This window comes from Pieris brassicae, chromosome 9 (assembly GCF_905147105.1).
Source record: "Pieris brassicae chromosome 9, ilPieBrab1.1, whole genome shotgun sequence".
Classification (NCBI taxonomy): Eukaryota; Metazoa; Arthropoda; class Insecta; order Lepidoptera; family Pieridae; genus Pieris; species Pieris brassicae.
This window is the reverse complement of record NC_059673.1, coordinates 11314042-11330114: the sequence shown is the minus strand read 5'-3', so window position 1 is coordinate 11330114 and position 16073 is coordinate 11314042. Positions and strand designations below refer to the sequence as shown.

Genomic DNA, 16073 nt, shown 5'->3' with positions numbered 1-16073 from the left:
CGATACCTACGTAATTTTTTTTAATTCACGAAATATGAGCCCTGAAACATTGTTAAAAAAATAGAGGTAAATTTCTCTAAATAAAGATTAACAGCACTGTTTTAAAGTTAGAAATTCTATCATTCTATGCTTATAAGTAGTTCTTGCAATTCTATCTATTATGATTAATATCCTAAAATCCAAGACGGCCTGTGAGACAGGATCTTTAGGTTGGGAGAAGAGCAGACCTTCCTCCACAATTATACAAACAAAGTAGCCAAAAGTATCCAAAAATAAAACAGTTAATCAAAAAATTATACCTCCGCCCTATAATCATGTCTGAGATCCGTAATCCTCGCAGTGTGTTCTTCTCTTAGCGCGTCTATGGTGGCACGATTTTCTTCGAGTATTCGAGCCTTCTCTCTGTATAGAGCCAATTGCAGTTGATCGCGTACGTCTGCGAGTGCGCGTTCGTTCTCTGAAAAAATACGCTATCATTTTCGTATAAGAAATATCGACCGATTGCGGTCGGCAGGCCCTAATGTCGCTAGGACGCCGTGGAGAAGTCTCCAAGTACCTGTTTTAATCAGCAAATATGGGTCCCTGCGCCAGCGGAGTAAGTTAATATCTTAAGCAATCATTTAACCGTTACATTTCGAAAGTGTTCTTTCTTTTGTAAATACTGTTAGTTTGTAATCTATCTTGCGAGATTGTGAACTGTCGAAAGATTGTGAACCTCAACGTGCTGCTTTCAATTTAACGTATTATTAAGAAAACACTTTTTATACGGATTGAAGAACTTATATTTATTTACATAATTTTAAATTTTAAATTTTCCGACGTTTCCCGTGTTTTACAGCGTGCGTGGTCACGTTGACTGAAGACAAAAGGTGTTTAATGTCAAAAGTATCACAGCTGTAGGTGTATCACGTCGGAAAATTTTAAATTTATGTAAATAATTATGTTTATTATAATAACACATAGCTTCAATCCGTTTAAAATGTGTTTTCTTAATGTGTAAAAGCTATGTTAACAAAAGACAATACTATAACGTATTATTATTCGGTAGATTGTAATCTATCGAAGTGAAACCGTCAAATTAAAATCTTAAAATTGTCAACTGTGCGAAGGCTGTCTCTGATTGGTCGGCTTAATAGTAGGCCATAGAACAAACAAATATGGTGGCGCGGGGCATATGCCGTTTAACCAATCAGCGCGCGAGTTACGTTCCGTTTCACAATTTGACGGTTTCACTTTCGTTTTGTCCTCGTGATTAATAACTTACCAATCTCCAACTGTTCCTTCTGCGCTGTAAGCTTTATAGAGTAATCTTCGCGGATCTTGATGAGATTACTCTCGTGTTGTCTTTGTGTCGCGGCGACTTCATTTTGAAATTTATTTTCCAACTCCTTGAGTCGAGTTTCCAATGTCTCTTGATAATTTTTCTCATTCGTAGTTAAAACCTTACAAAAAATATTACGCATATTAGTTTTTGTTTGTATGTCCCGAAATTGTTATTAATCGTGGCAAATTGAAAACTATATCTCTGGATTCACGTGCGTACTGAATTATTAATAAAGATGACGTCAAAGAAGGCTGTCAGTTCGATTCCCAGAAACTATGAAGGCTTAGCGGTAAGTAAAACCAGATGGAAACGTAAAAAGTTCAAAAAGGTTTTAAGAATGTTTAGTGAAAAAAACTTTACTACTAGTTTCTACGATTTACCTCTTCCATTTCACGTTTATGTCTCTCACTTTGCTCACTTAACCTCATACTCTTCTCCATTAGGAACTTCTCTTCCACCTCCCGCAATTCCGTCTGCAACTGCGCTCTCATCCTCCTCTCTTTCCCACTAAACTCCATCCTTATCATCTCCAACTCTTTCTGAAGGTTTAGCTCCAGTCTTCTCCTTTCATCCGCTTTATTTCTCTCCACCATTTCCCTCACCCCCATATCTGGTATAGGTGATTTGATTTTTGGACTCTCATCCTGAGTTTCGAACTGATAAACGACTACCACATTGTCGGTGCTGGATTTCCCTTGAGACAGCATGACACCATCTAATCTCGGACTGAGACTTTTCGATAACGATTCTGAAGATTTAAGCGGTGTGACAGCTTTATTTAATGGCTTGAAAGTGGATAATGGGCTGGACCAGGGCTTGTTTAATTCCAATCTAGGTCTATCGGATCCTAAGCTCGGGGTTGGCGATAACTTCAATGTGGGTAAGTCTTTCGGAATGTCTATACTGTTTGACCGGACACCAGTATTCGGCTCGTCCGTCGACTTTTTCGAGTCTTCAGAATCGGAATGTGCAAATTTCGATTTTAAATCTAGTTTCGGAATTTTGATTAAAGGAATGTTTCTTAACGAATCAGTCTTGGAATTTGATTTTTCGGAAGCATCTTCGATGCGGGGCGATTTGTCTTCTTTGGGTTTTGTATCTTTTTCAGCGTCATCAAAGTCATTTAAATCGATGTTAGCAAATTCTCTATCTGGGGAGTCTATTGAGGTTTCAGATTCGATACTTTCCATTAAATTTATTGATATTTTATTTGTTTGTGGTATAAGTGGTGACCTGCAAGTAAATATTTTTAATGTAGTGGTTTTTTAAAGAACAAGCAATTTTATATGAAACGTAAGCTTCAATATTGTCTTTTAACCTAAATAGACATTTTATTATAGAAAAATAATAATAATCATTCAAACACAGAAGGAACAGTGTAGGCTTAGTGGCTTCAGCATGCTCATCTCATCGCGTTTGTATATTCGAATGCCATGCCAAAGCCGGGCATGGAAAACATCGTTCGAAAACCGACCAGCCGTAGTGCCAAAATCGGCGTTTCAGGTACAGAAGATAACTTACTTACCTATTAGCTGAACCAATGATTACGAAACAGATACACAAAGCTGAGGCCCAGATCTGAATGGTTGTACCGAAATTTTTTTTTAGAAACGAAATTATATAACTTTTTAAAATTTAATTTAATAAAATTTCGGAATCACTTCGACTTGGAGTCCTTCAAGAAAACAATTCTTAAAAAGCCGGCAATGCACTTGTGAGCCTTCTGGCAGTGTCTGTCTATGGGCAGCGTTACCACTTAACATTAGCCTTTGTCCATTTACCTAGATAAAATCGCCAACATATGTGCACAGCATTAGTAAACAGCAACATTAAATCCATACCGTGGTCGGACTTCCTTTTCAGATGTAGGATCCTCTAAGTTCGTCGGATCGATTTCTGTCTTCCGAACCAAGTCAGAAATTTTCTGAAAATTCTTTTGAAACAATCCAGGTTTTATGTAGTCTGCAACTGGGGGCTTCACAAGTCGTCTACGAGGTGACGTCCCGCGGGTTTCTCGGATTTCACTCTCTGTAATACCAGTATCAGATACGCAACGTTTAACGATACTGTGGTTTTTAAGTATAAATGACGACTTCCGTTCACATAATATTTATACACAATATTTCTTATTTTTACGAAAATAATATTCCAATTGTGCTGCAACCTTTGGTCTCAGATTAGAGCGGTTCCTATAAATTATCTGAACCGTACCTTAACCACCTACAACTTAAGCAAACTTCAAAATTTCAATCAAAAATTGTTTTAAAGAATTTAACATTTTATACCCATCTTAGGGTACTTACGCGTTTCAACTCAAGACCAACATTGGTACAGCTTGAGAACTTCAAGTCTAATTTGTATAAAATATGAGGATCTTACACAAGGCAGTAATTTACGTGATGAGAGGAGATTGACTCCTATTGCAAAGATAGGTTACTCAAGTGTTACCGACCGCTCGAAAAGGTATTTTATTTTTGTTAGAACAGGGGGCGAACGGGCAGGAAGCTCACTTGGTGTTAAGTAATGAATATTTGAAGGCAACGTTACTGAAACGTTTAACAATTGGTACGCTCATTTCGTCAAGCTTCCTATATTTTTTTATATAAAATAGAGGGCAAATGGGCAGGAGGCTCACCTGATGTTAAGTGATACCGCCGCCCATGGACACTCTCAATGCCAGAGGGTTCACGAGTGCGTTTCCGGCCTCTTAAGAACTTGTACGTACTCATTTCGTGAAGGACCCTATGTCGAATTGATGCGGATATATTTTAGTGGGCAGCTGGTTCGACATTGGTGGTGTGCGGCAAAATCTGCCTTAAATAAGGCTCCATTGTGGAACGAGGTCGTAGTAGTAAAGTGAGAACGTAAAGAGATGAGATATAGAATAAATATATTTGAATACAGCAGTGTATGGGCAATGGCTTCAGCGTGCGAATCTCATGCCTGGGATCGTAGGTTCGATCCACGGCAATGTACCAATGGACTTTATGTCTATGTGCGATGTGGAAAACATCGTGAAGAAACCACCAGTCTTGCTTTTTGCACAAGAGGCTGTTCACTTACTTGCCTATTAGATTGACATCATGAAAGAGATACAGAAATTTGAGGCCCGGCACTAAAAAGGTTGTAGCACCCCTGATTTATTTCATTCTTAAATTTAAATATAAAAAAAATAATACCTATAGAATCCTTTTCAGATATATTCTTATATTCCCTCGGGCTGTCAATTCGTGGTGGTATCGGTGGTCGGCCGGCTAAAGGTGAGAGGACAATGGAGTTTAAAGGCACATTGGGAATTTGGGTAGGAAATGAGGGTAGTTCGGGTTTATTTAAGGGATTAAATGGGGGTATTTCTAATGGATTTTTCGAATATGGCGCGCTTATTATTGAACTTTGCCCGTCGTTTTGCTCAGACGAACTGTTCGAGCCGGGACTGATTGTTGGATCGGGAAGATTCTCTAGTTTGAATCTGTGGAAAAAATATTCTTAAATGTTAAATGCAGTTTCGAATATACAATAAATAAGCAATGTGCAACAAGTTCATTTTAGTATGAAAGACGATTTTGATGTTGTTGGTGGGTATTGTAAATGGTTTACGATTATCCTATTTTCTAAAAATGGTGTATCTATTTTTTATTATTTCTTGAACATTATAAATAAACTAAGAGTACAAAAACACAAAAACTGGGTTTATCCTTAGTGCCTGAATTGAAATAGCACAGTACAAATTCCTTTCAATTTAATCCTGGTGTTAAAAAAACAATCAATTCACGAAACAAAAATATTACAACAAAAAGAATAAAGAAGAAAAATACGATCTTTATCTGCTTTATATTATGACATGAATCAAGAATGATGTAGGATGCTAATGCTAGAAGTACTTTCTAAATCAGTCCAGTGGTTTTGGAGCCTATTCAATACAAACTATAATAGATAGATACATTGGTAAAAAAAATGGAAAAAAAACCTAATGTGCAGTTCATACTGCGTATAGAGTAATGAGCTTACAATGATTTGCTACTTAATATAAATATAAAATCTCTATAAAATATACATAAAACAGACATTGTGATTTACCCACTCGAATTTAAAAAAATCTTCATTGATGTAAACCCAAAATAGCATCACTAGCTAACCCTAAATATTAATTTCCAATATTTCATGTAATTTTTTTAATTAAAAACAATTACCTAACACTTTTCTTATCTTCATCGAAGCTAGCTGTTTGTTTAGTTTTTCCTGTGATACTTTCGATTTTCCTTTGAATATAATCCGATGATTTTTCTCGCAATATACCCTTGGGCGGGTCACTTTTAGTGAGAGAATCCAAATGTGAAGACTTTTCTGTGTCTGGACTTGGGAGATTTGATCTGGATATTCTTAAGAACATATTGCCTTTACCTGAAAGTAGACATTTTTGCATATTTTAACTTGAATAGATATCGCAGCCAACTAGCTTAAGCCGTTCAATTAACAGCCTGGCCTTTTAACTAAAGGGCGCCGTTTAACTAACGGCCTGAAAGATATTCAGCCGTAGTGTTTGTTACAACAATTAATAAACTGGATGACTAATGCTTATGCCATTCGTACGATAGAGTCATTACTTAGCAGAAATAAAAAAGATGACAAGACAAGCCAATAAATCCCAATCTAGTATAGATCAATTTAGTAAATAGGTATTTGTTATACAAAAATACATAAACATTTAATATAATTTTAATAATTGTAAAATACGTTAGAAATTTATTTTAAATATCTACTATAGTTATTGCATAATTGTTACAAAATGGTGATAAGAAATTTTATAGTGAACTCAATATTTAAAATGTTTTCTATCCAAACGTGACCTTGGTACGTATTGTAAAGTAATTTGTGGTTTCAAACAGAAACAATTATTATTTTGCTGGTAATGAAACCTTTAGGTAAATGTATTACTTTTGAGCAAACAGCAGTAATGTTATAAATACCTGTAAAGGGCAATCCTTTATCAACTTTAGCCGACAATAAAGGACTGAAATTTTCCTCTTCGGGACTTGTTAGTACATGCATTTTTAGATCAATAATTTCTGATTGCTGCTTAAACAGTGTTTTAGGCCTTTCAAATATTGGACGACTTAGTACATCTCTTTCAGAGGGATTCCTTGTAGGAATCCCTTTAGGCGATATTGAACTGTCCACACTCCGACGCAAAGGTGATATTCGTAGATCTCCAAGTTTCTTATCAAGTCTTGACAGTGGACCTAAAGGGGGTCGGCCCATAGGTCTCTTGTGTCCTTGGGTTAAGGCATTTTCTTTAACATCCGATGCATGGTTTTCACTATCTGTTATTAATTCATCTTCATCACTTTCAACCTTTGTTTCAACTCGCTCTAAGTTTTTTGTGTTTTCCTCAGATGTTAGTAATTCCTGGAATTGGTGATTAAATAAAGAGAAATTAGATTGCAGCAATGAGAAGTGTGATACTTAAATCCTAAAGAATAAATTACATTAAAAAACATGTTTCATTTAGTTTTTTTTAGTCACTTAAAAATCAAAGTCACTGCTAACACAGATTGCAATCCCAGTAAGTAGCCATTATCATTATATTATTTAACATTTTTATACCTAAAATTTAAAATAATAGAACAAATATGTAACAGGATAAAAAATATTAGACATCTTAAACTGATTTCAATACTAGTATTTGCAATATGCTTCTATATTTATTAGACTATTACAAATCTCTCTATGAACCTTTTTCACATGATTACTACAAACTTAGTTACCTGAACAGATGCACAAGTATCATCTAACACGGAAGCATCTCTAGCTTTTTTCACAAGTTCCCTGTAGACATGGTCAAGTGGATGCTCCCATTGGGTCTTTTTAGTCACTTCATTGTAGTAGTAATGGCTTTGCAGTTTCTCATCAAAGCTTAAATATAAAAAAAAATAAGAAATTATACTAACTAAAAATTGTTTTAAATATAGTGTTATAGTATATACAGATCTAAATATGAAGAGAAACTATGGTTAAGTTCTAGTGACAAGACTTAAAATGAACTAATGAACCAATATTTCAAATTAAATATATTTTTTGACATATTGGATTTACAGATCCTGTTAGCCTTGGACTCTGAATCTAACCTTAATCATTACAGAATTTAAAAATATTTCTCAATACCGTTTTGAGCCATATCCAAAGACCTATTCATGGATACTTATCCATTAATTACACATTTGTGTTAACTTTAAAAATAGAGATATTAAGTAGAAATTACAAAAGTACACAATTAAACACCATAACTTCAATGTATGTAACATGGTAATTCTAATAAGATTTAATTTAGAATGTCGCCAAAAAGTTTCTAAATAAGTGTCACAAAAATTATAGTCTTAAGAATCTATATAAATAACAAATGAAAAAGCTTGAGCAACTCTTAGTAACTTACTAAGCCTTCCATGGTGGAGGTAAAGCTTGCATGAGGCCATCCCGGGCTAGAGGTAAGAGATGGGTTTCACTTTCAGGATCGATTCCCAACTGAGAGGCATAATCTGATATTTCTATATAAAAACAAATAATACAATATCAATAATATATAACTACTTAGTAGATGCTGATAAATAGACCTAAGAGTGTAAGTAAAGGTGAATGTTAACATCTTGTTCCTCTAGCTCAACACTGATAAGTTTAAGTTTCAGCAGTTAAAAAATTAAAAACTATTGATTTAATTTGAAGAAATTCAAACAAATCCAATACGAACCCTCTGCAGATGGTTGGCTATTTTCATCAAAAATCTCACGGCACGCCACTACTGATGATGAATTCATATTGACACTTATATTATTCTATTTCATTTTTTAATAATAAACCCCACATCTTGCATATTTTTTAATAATAATAAGACCATTATTTCTTTTGTCCGTAAAAAATCGGCAAAATTGATTCAGCCGCGGCCCATTATCAGGCCCATGTCAGGTATCATTGAAATCTGTCACTATGGCATTGACAGATACTAGCACATTAGCACATTGACCATTCCATTAATCCATTGATATTCCATTGCAATTCCATTAGGCAGGAATAGACTGCATCTGGTGCATTGTGTCGTCACGATGGTTATACACATTGCATTGGCGTATCATGGAAAATCAGAATCACAATTAATCCTGAATTTAATCCAGATTTTTTTATTCATTAGGACTGCCTTATGCCGTATTAGAGTTTTTTAATTGTATTATATTATACCTATTAGATTTTAGCAGACACTGACTAACATAAAGTAACATTTATAAATATAGCGATTTTTTTTCAAGAATTTAGTTGGGTAATCTATAAAGTAACTAAAGATATCGAAAAAAAAGCAAAAGCTTTATATTTGATTATTTACAAAATATTTTCTTTTATAGAGTATAAAATTACATTTCTAGCAAGCTGCTAGGTCTCTTGAGATAAATATATTTTTAAATTATTTTAAAAGAATTGTAGTTATTTTAAGTAGGTATTTAACTTTTATTTCAGTTTCAAATACCACAGTTTAATCTCCTTAGATTTCAAATGATATTAAATCTAATTTGGGTAGCACACCAGAACACTAAATAAGAGGAAGGGGGAGATCGCTTAGTAGCGATAAGGCCACCCGTTGCACCAAGTTTTTTTTAAAAGTTTATTGTTCATATTATCATTTAAATTTATAAAAAGTATACATAAATAAACACTTATGGTTACTGGTAGAATAAAAGTTGCAATGATAAACATACTCTTTGATATTTTCTTTGTGATTAAACCTGAAGTGCGAATTTATGCAAGAGTTACTTGGCTGTTATAATCCTACAGGTTGAAATGAGCTAAATATAATAATCTCATCTAAACTAAATTAATTTATCTATCATTTTACATAGATTTTATGAGAAACTTAATATATTACAACAATAACAAAGTACTAAAAAAATTTATCATGTAATTTAAAAAATAAAAATTAATGAATTTTCTATTATAATTGACATAGGGAGTGACTTTCCTAAGTACTAAAATTTTAGCGGAATTTCACGGCAATTAGGGAAATAAAAAATTGTGGTGGGCAATACTATGGAAATTGAATAAAATAGTCTTAATACTGTTTTATTTTTATTTATGTCTTGTTGTAATGAACATAAAGTACATTAATTCTTTGTATGAAGAATATTGTTAAACATCGGGTTCTTAAGATAGGAAAATACGTAATGACAAATAAATCAATCGTAAATTACTTTATGTTTATTTATTTATTTCAATCATACAAATAACTTAAAACCTCATTCAGAACTAGATAACGACTTCAAGACTTGTTTTCTAGTTGTATTTCTTGTTCTTCATCAAATAATTAAAACAAAGGGATCACTCTTCCAGCACTTCAATGGAGGTTGTCGACTCCAGCGGCCGAGCCTACCGTGGCCTAGCAGTCATGGTGAGGCGCCGCATCCCGCATCGGCTGTTACCTGAGGTGGCTGTCACCGAATGTGCGGCCCTGGGTGTGGAGCTGCAGCTCGCAGGTCGGCCCACGGGCTTCTTCGCGGTCTACGCCCCGCCAAACAACCGATACAATTCCGCCGATATCCGCGCGCTCCTCACCGCCGCCCATCCCTGCGTCATGGCCGGTGACTGGAATGCGAAGCACCCGGCATGGAATTCGCGCGTAGAAAACCCACGGGGTAGACGCCTGCTACACGATGCCGAGACGCTGGATTTTTCAGTGTCCGGCCCGGACATGCCGACGCACTACCCTGACCAGGCCAACCACCGAGAGGACACCTTGGATATCGTGGTACACCAGGGACTGACGTGCCAGATGACACAGGACGTGATCGTTGACGAGTTCCTGTCCGATCACCTCCCCGTGGTGGTCACCCTACTGGACGCCGCGCCAAAAATGGCGCCACGAACGCCGCCTCGTCGGAGGTGCATCGACTGGAGAGTCTTCGAGCGGGCCCTCGACGACGCACCACAGCCGCGCCCACCTGACACCCCAGCGTCCATAAACGAATCCGCTACCTCTTTCACTGTATTGTTACAGAGCGCACTCGCAGCTGCTACCACCGAGCGCCCTCTACCGACGACGTACACACAGCTGCCGCCTCGTTTGCTGGCGCTCATCCGCCGCAAACGCGCACTACGAAGACGCTGGCAACTGACCCGCTGTCCGCGCATGCGCGCAGAATTGCGCGCCGTAGCCGAACGGGTCAAAACCGCGCTCAACGATCACGCCACCGAGTCATGGGAGCGTGGCCTAGACGAGGCCTCCACAGATTGGGTACGCCTGCACCGCCTATGCAGGCGCCTCAATGGTGCAGCCGACCCCATTCGCCCGTTACGACACCCAGACGGCACACTGCGCTACGACGCCGAGGGCCGCGCCGAGCTGTTCGCGGACCACCTACAACGGCAGTTCTCCCCTAATCCCGCGGAGGACCCAGCACGCGCATTAGAGGTCGAGACTGCCGTCGCTGAGCAGCTTGGCGCCCCTCCTCCGGCAGACGAAGAGGTGCTGTTCTTCTCGCCGAGCGCCGTAAAGAAACACGCAGCGAGGCTCAAGCTCAGGAAGGCTCCCGGCCCGGACGGTATCACCAACGCAGCTCTGCGTCACCTGCCCCATCGTGCGGTGGTGACGCTTATGCGTCTCTATAATGCGATCCTCCGGACCGCACACTTTCCCGATCCCTGGAAAGAGGCTCAAGTCATCATGTTGCCCAAGAAGGGCAAGAGCGTCTTCGACCCGGCTAGCTATCGCCCAATTTCGCTACTCGCCACGCAGTCCAAGCTGTTCGAGGCCATGCTGCTGCCGACAATCAGGCGGCACTTTACACCCCGGCCCGAACAGTTTGGATTCCGTAGTGAACACTCCACCACCCTCCAGCTGTCGAGAGTACTACACGATATCACCGCCGCCCTTAACAAAAAAGAGGTGGCGGCTGCGGTATTCCTCGACATGGAGAAAGCCTTTGACCGGGTCTGGCACGCGGGACTAGTGTGCAGGCTCCTCGACTCTGACATACCGCGGCGCGTGGTGGCAATTATTCGCTCCTTCCTCCTCAACCGGCGTTTCCACGTCTCAGTCGAGGGGGCGAAATCGAGTTGTCGTCCGATCGCCGCGGGTGTCCCCCAGGGCAGTTGCTTGTCGCCGAGCTTGTACTCAATTTACACTAATGATGTTCCAGTAGCAGCGGGGTGTGCGGTGTCACTGTTTGCGGACGACACTGCCTACGTCGCAACGTCTCTCAACGCGCGCCACGCAGCCGTCAAACTGCAGAGGTCGCTGGACGCCCTTCCCGCGTGGCTGGCAGAGCGGCGCTTAACCGCCAATGCCGCCAAGACACAGGCCATAGTCTTCAGCTGGCGACAACTCCCGCCGCCACTCCATCTACAAGGGGTCGAGGTCCAGTGGCGCCCCAAAGCGACCTACCTAGGCGTTACACTGGATCGAGGCCTCACAATGCGGCATCATATCGCTGCAGCTACGGGCCGCGCAAAGGCGGCTGCCGCCAGATTGCGCCCCGTACTTCAGTCATCACTACCAATAAAGCGGAAACTGGCGCTGTACAAACTCTATGTTCGTCCTCACCTTACGTACGCGGCGCCCGCGTGGTATGCGCTTGCGGCCGAGACGCATCGACGTCGGTTGCGGGCCGTGCAGAGCACCACACTACGGCGTATCGTCGACGCGCCGCGCTACGTAAGGAACTCCACAATCCATCGAGACCTAAAACAGGAGAGCCTGGACAGCTTCATCAAAGCGCTGGCGAGGCGAGTGTTTGAGCGTGCGGACGCCTCCAGCTTCCAGCACCTCCAGCATCTCGCCCCGCATCACACCAGGCCACCCGACCACCGCCGAGCCTTCCCGCGCGAGTTAGTGCGCGCGGAGGATATTGATACCGCTTGAAGGTCCAGTTTTCGACCCGAGTACATCTTAAAACAAATGGGCTGGGAACCTCCTGCCGGCAAATCGGCGCGCTCAATGGACTTCGTCCGCAGGTCCCTCGCTGGGCTTCCCTCGGGTTTACCGGGGGTCTCACCCGGTGTGGTCTGACCGCGAGTCCGGCGCGCGCCGCACCCCCCATTACCACCGCCGCGGGGGCTTCCCAGCCCCACTGACAAACATCTACACCAGCGAGTGCTGCGTGAGCGAGGACGCTCCGCAGCACCTACGAGACCTAGTGCCGCTCCAGGCCCAACACAAAGACCGCCCCGTCGTTGAGCGGGGCGCGAACAGATACCCCCCGCAAGCTCTTGGGCGTAACGGGGCTCCCGGCGCCACCCGCGGGTGCAAGCGCGGAAGAAAGCAAAGATGATTCAATGGAGGAGAAAACCGCCAAACTTTGCCGCTAGTAGCGCTGGCATCGCTTGACTCCTAACAAATGTAAACCAACATCAAATCTCCTATGTCATTATTACAAAACAAGGTAAAACATTTATTTCTTCAAAAATGCTTCGCTGCGCAGCAATTGGTTTTAATAATAATGAAAATCACAGTTTTCCTAAGAATTTACGCATAAGATGACTCTGGGATAAAGATCTGAAAAGACTTAATTTCAAAGCTACAAACTCTTCGAGGTTATGTTCGGAACATTTGATTAAATCCGATACTGAAGGCGTAAGCTCTTCTACAGGTTTGCATAAACTATTTTTGAATTATGGTGTATATAGTATAGGTGTGTAATAAGCACTAATTATTACACATTCATCTTAGGTTTCAGTTCAAGTTTAAAGATATTTGAAAAATACTGCAATCCCAACTGTTTTCGCCTTAAAGAAACCCACTACCACAGTAAGTATGGCAAAGGAACAAAGATATTTGAAACGCGATTCTAGAAAAAAACGTATTTCCATCAACATCTTCAACAGAGGTTGAAATTAATATTCCTAAAATAATATACCTGAAGATACCTTTGAAGTTTTGTCTGAAGTTCCTGACTTTCAAGTTGAAATTTTGTTTATGAATTGTGGAAAAAAATATATTTGGCCTAGTCACTTACTGGTTGATTATTATATGCCACATTTATTTAAGCAATCCAGCCACCAGAGTGATAATAAATGGTAAAAAAATACATATGTCAAAACCTAAAAAACCCTACAGCACAACACGCAAGATTTAGTAGCTACAAACACCACAACACCATACAATTCTTGGTGGGTGCTACACCTGGTGGCCTGATATCCTTTTGTTCAGATGGATATGTAGGATCTACCAGTACCGCTAAATAACTGAAAGAAGTTCCCTTTTAGCTGTTATTGATGAAAAAGGTGCAATAATGGCTGACTGTGAATTCAATGTAAAAGATCTATTTGAAGAAAAAGATGTTGCCATTTATACACAAATATTTTTGAAGGGTCGATCACAATTACCTGGTATCAAAATAAAATATAATAGTTTAAATTGTTTTTATGTGCTATTATTATCAAGAATATTTTTCATTTGCGTTGCGTTTTTCCAGGGGGGGGGGGGGGTTCCATCAAGAATAACCAAAAATTGCATGACCATTCAAGTATTACTACTTGAATGCTCCCTATAAATCAATTTTCTCCACCAGCATTTACCATGATCCACCTCGCTTCCAGTGAAATGCTTGGTGCACCTGCAATATCTTTGCATTGCCATCACTTATTCACAGAACATGAACCGTGAATGCCAGTCAAGATAATAATTGAAATGCTGGAAGAGCGTTTTATAATAAATACTCCTGTATCTTCATCGTTTGACGAAGAACAAGAAATGCAAGAAGAGTTCTTGGAATCGTTTTCTAGTAAGTTTTAAATTATTTGTATGGTTGCAGTAAGGGACATAAAATAGGTAACGATTGATTTATTTTTCATGACATATTTTCCTATATTTAGAACCCGATGTATAACAACATTCTTCATACAAAGAACTAATATACTTCATGATCATTAATACTTGACATTAATAAAAATAAAATAGTATCAAGATCTTTAATTCCACTTTCCCCAGTATTGCCTATAACAAATTTATATTTGCCATCCCACATCATAGCCACAACTGTCAAGAAAAGTAAAAATACCAACCTTCATTTCACCTGTGGACAAAAACCAAAATCTGTGGGACAAACAAGAAGTCCCGAATGACTACGGAGCAATAGTGTTTAGCGGAATATCATTAAATAATTTAAAGTAATTTGTTTAAAATGACTTCAATTAAAGACGCTGCATCTTTGTATCAAAATTTAAAAACGGAATGGGCCAAAAAACCACGCAAGTTGGACAAATGCGGTGAACTTCTTAACAAAATTAAGGTGATGATGACTTAGCGATTCTTTAATTCCATAACAGAACTTATGTGAATTCAAGTGTGTGGATTTTATTTTAAAGATTTTAGGAATATCCGTTGGTTGAGATGTATTGTCTATACTCAATTCAGTATTGCTGCAAAACTACTTTTAAATTTACTGTTAATTTATAATAAATCTTAATTTCAGATTGCCTTGACCAATCTAACATTTTTACCCAGTAACAACACACAGGCTAACCAGAAAGAGTTAATACTTGCTAGAGATGTTCTTGAAATTGGAGCACAATGGGCAGTCGCTGTTAAAGATGTTAAAGCTTTTGAGAGATACATGTCTCAGTTAAAATGCTATTATTTTGATTACAAGTAAGCTTTTATGTATTTTTATAAGTATAAAACAGTTAATAAAATAAGTATGGTTTTATATGTTTTACTTTAAATAATGAAAGACTTATCTTACCTATTTAACTTTTCAGGGATCATTTACCAGAGTCAGCTTTTATGTACCAACTCTTAGGTTTAAATCTGCTATTTCTCCTCGCTCAAAATAGAGTTGCAGAGTTTCATACAGAATTGGAAAGACTGCCTGTTGATGTGATTAGAGCCGACCCTTATGTAAAACATCCTCTAGCCTTGGAGCAATACCTCATGGAAGGAAGTTACAATAAAATATTTTTGGCTAAGGTTTGTTAATTGTTGATATTGATTTAATCCATTTTAAAAGTAACAATTATATTTTAAATACTTTCATATTTTTAGGACAATGTACCGGCAGAGAGTTATACATTTTTCATGGATACTCTCTTAGATACTGTGCGTGGGGAAATAGCAGCGTGTATTGAAAAGGCTTATCTCAAGATACCTTGTGCTGAGGCTGCTCGAAGGTTGAACTTGACAACACAGCAGGCTGTACTTGATTATGGCAAGAGGGTAAGTAGATTTTTAGATAACCATAATATGGTTGACCCCTTAAGAAAAATAGTCTATGTATGTATATATTATCAACTTCATATAATATTATATTTCTATTATGGTTATAATAAATTATTACACAAATTGTAAAATAGCCATTTTTAATGTTGTATTTATAGCGGAACTGGATCCTTGGCTCAGACAACTGTTACCAGTTCAATGCGGCTGAAGAAAGTTGTGCAGCAGCTGCTGGTGTATTTCCTTCGTCAGATCTTGCTGAACAAACCATTGAATATGCTAGACACCTCGAGATGATTGTATAAATAAAACAATTTAGAAAAACTTTAAATTCTTTGAGAATTTATATGTTTATACAACTGAAACTATAAAATTTACCAGTAAGGTTAATAAATATTGATTTTATGTAATGTCATTAAAGTAATTAAATGTATGAATAAAATTACTATGTTATTTATAGGTTTAAAAAAATATAATAACAATTGCTTTGAAATCTGTTTTGTAGTACATTATACACAATTGTGAAAACAATAATTTTAAGTTTAATGCATTAGATCATTTATA

General features: G+C 38.7%; 2 protein-coding genes across 3 annotated transcripts in view; one reads left to right on the top strand and one right to left on the bottom strand.

Annotated features, from left to right (window-relative positions):
* The window catches only part of LOC123714123 (centrosomal protein of 164 kDa), a 28700-nt gene extending 20443 nt beyond the window's left edge, over nt 1-8257 (bottom strand). For both annotated transcript variants that reach the window (XR_006754271.1, XM_045668268.1), the window contains exons 1-10: nt 8067-8257; nt 7755-7866; nt 7090-7237; nt 6292-6730; nt 5515-5725; nt 4504-4793; nt 3166-3352; nt 1705-2557; nt 1265-1442; nt 300-457 (exon numbers count right to left, since the gene is read on the bottom strand). Coding sequence is in view for 1 of the 2 variants with exons in the window: in XM_045668268.1 (XP_045524224.1) it covers nt 300-457; nt 1265-1442; nt 1705-2557; nt 3166-3352; nt 4504-4793; nt 5515-5725; nt 6292-6730; nt 7090-7237; nt 7755-7866; nt 8067-8133 (2643 nt within the window). In the remaining variant the exon portion in view is untranslated. The remainder of the gene's footprint in view (nt 1-299; nt 458-1264; nt 1443-1704; nt 2558-3165; nt 3353-4503; nt 4794-5514; nt 5726-6291; nt 6731-7089; nt 7238-7754; nt 7867-8066) is intronic.
* A 6110-nt stretch (nt 8258-14367) lies between these two features.
* Nucleotides 14368-15834, top strand: LOC123713947 (26S proteasome non-ATPase regulatory subunit 8). Its single transcript, XM_045667851.1, has 5 exons — nt 14368-14586; nt 14770-14945; nt 15056-15263; nt 15339-15509; nt 15671-15834. Exons 1-5 carry the CDS (start codon nt 14479-14481, stop codon nt 15812-15814), a joined length of 807 nt encoding a protein of 268 aa, XP_045523807.1. The 5' UTR covers nt 14368-14478; the 3' UTR covers nt 15815-15834.
* The last annotated feature ends 239 nt before the right edge of the window (nt 15835-16073 follow it).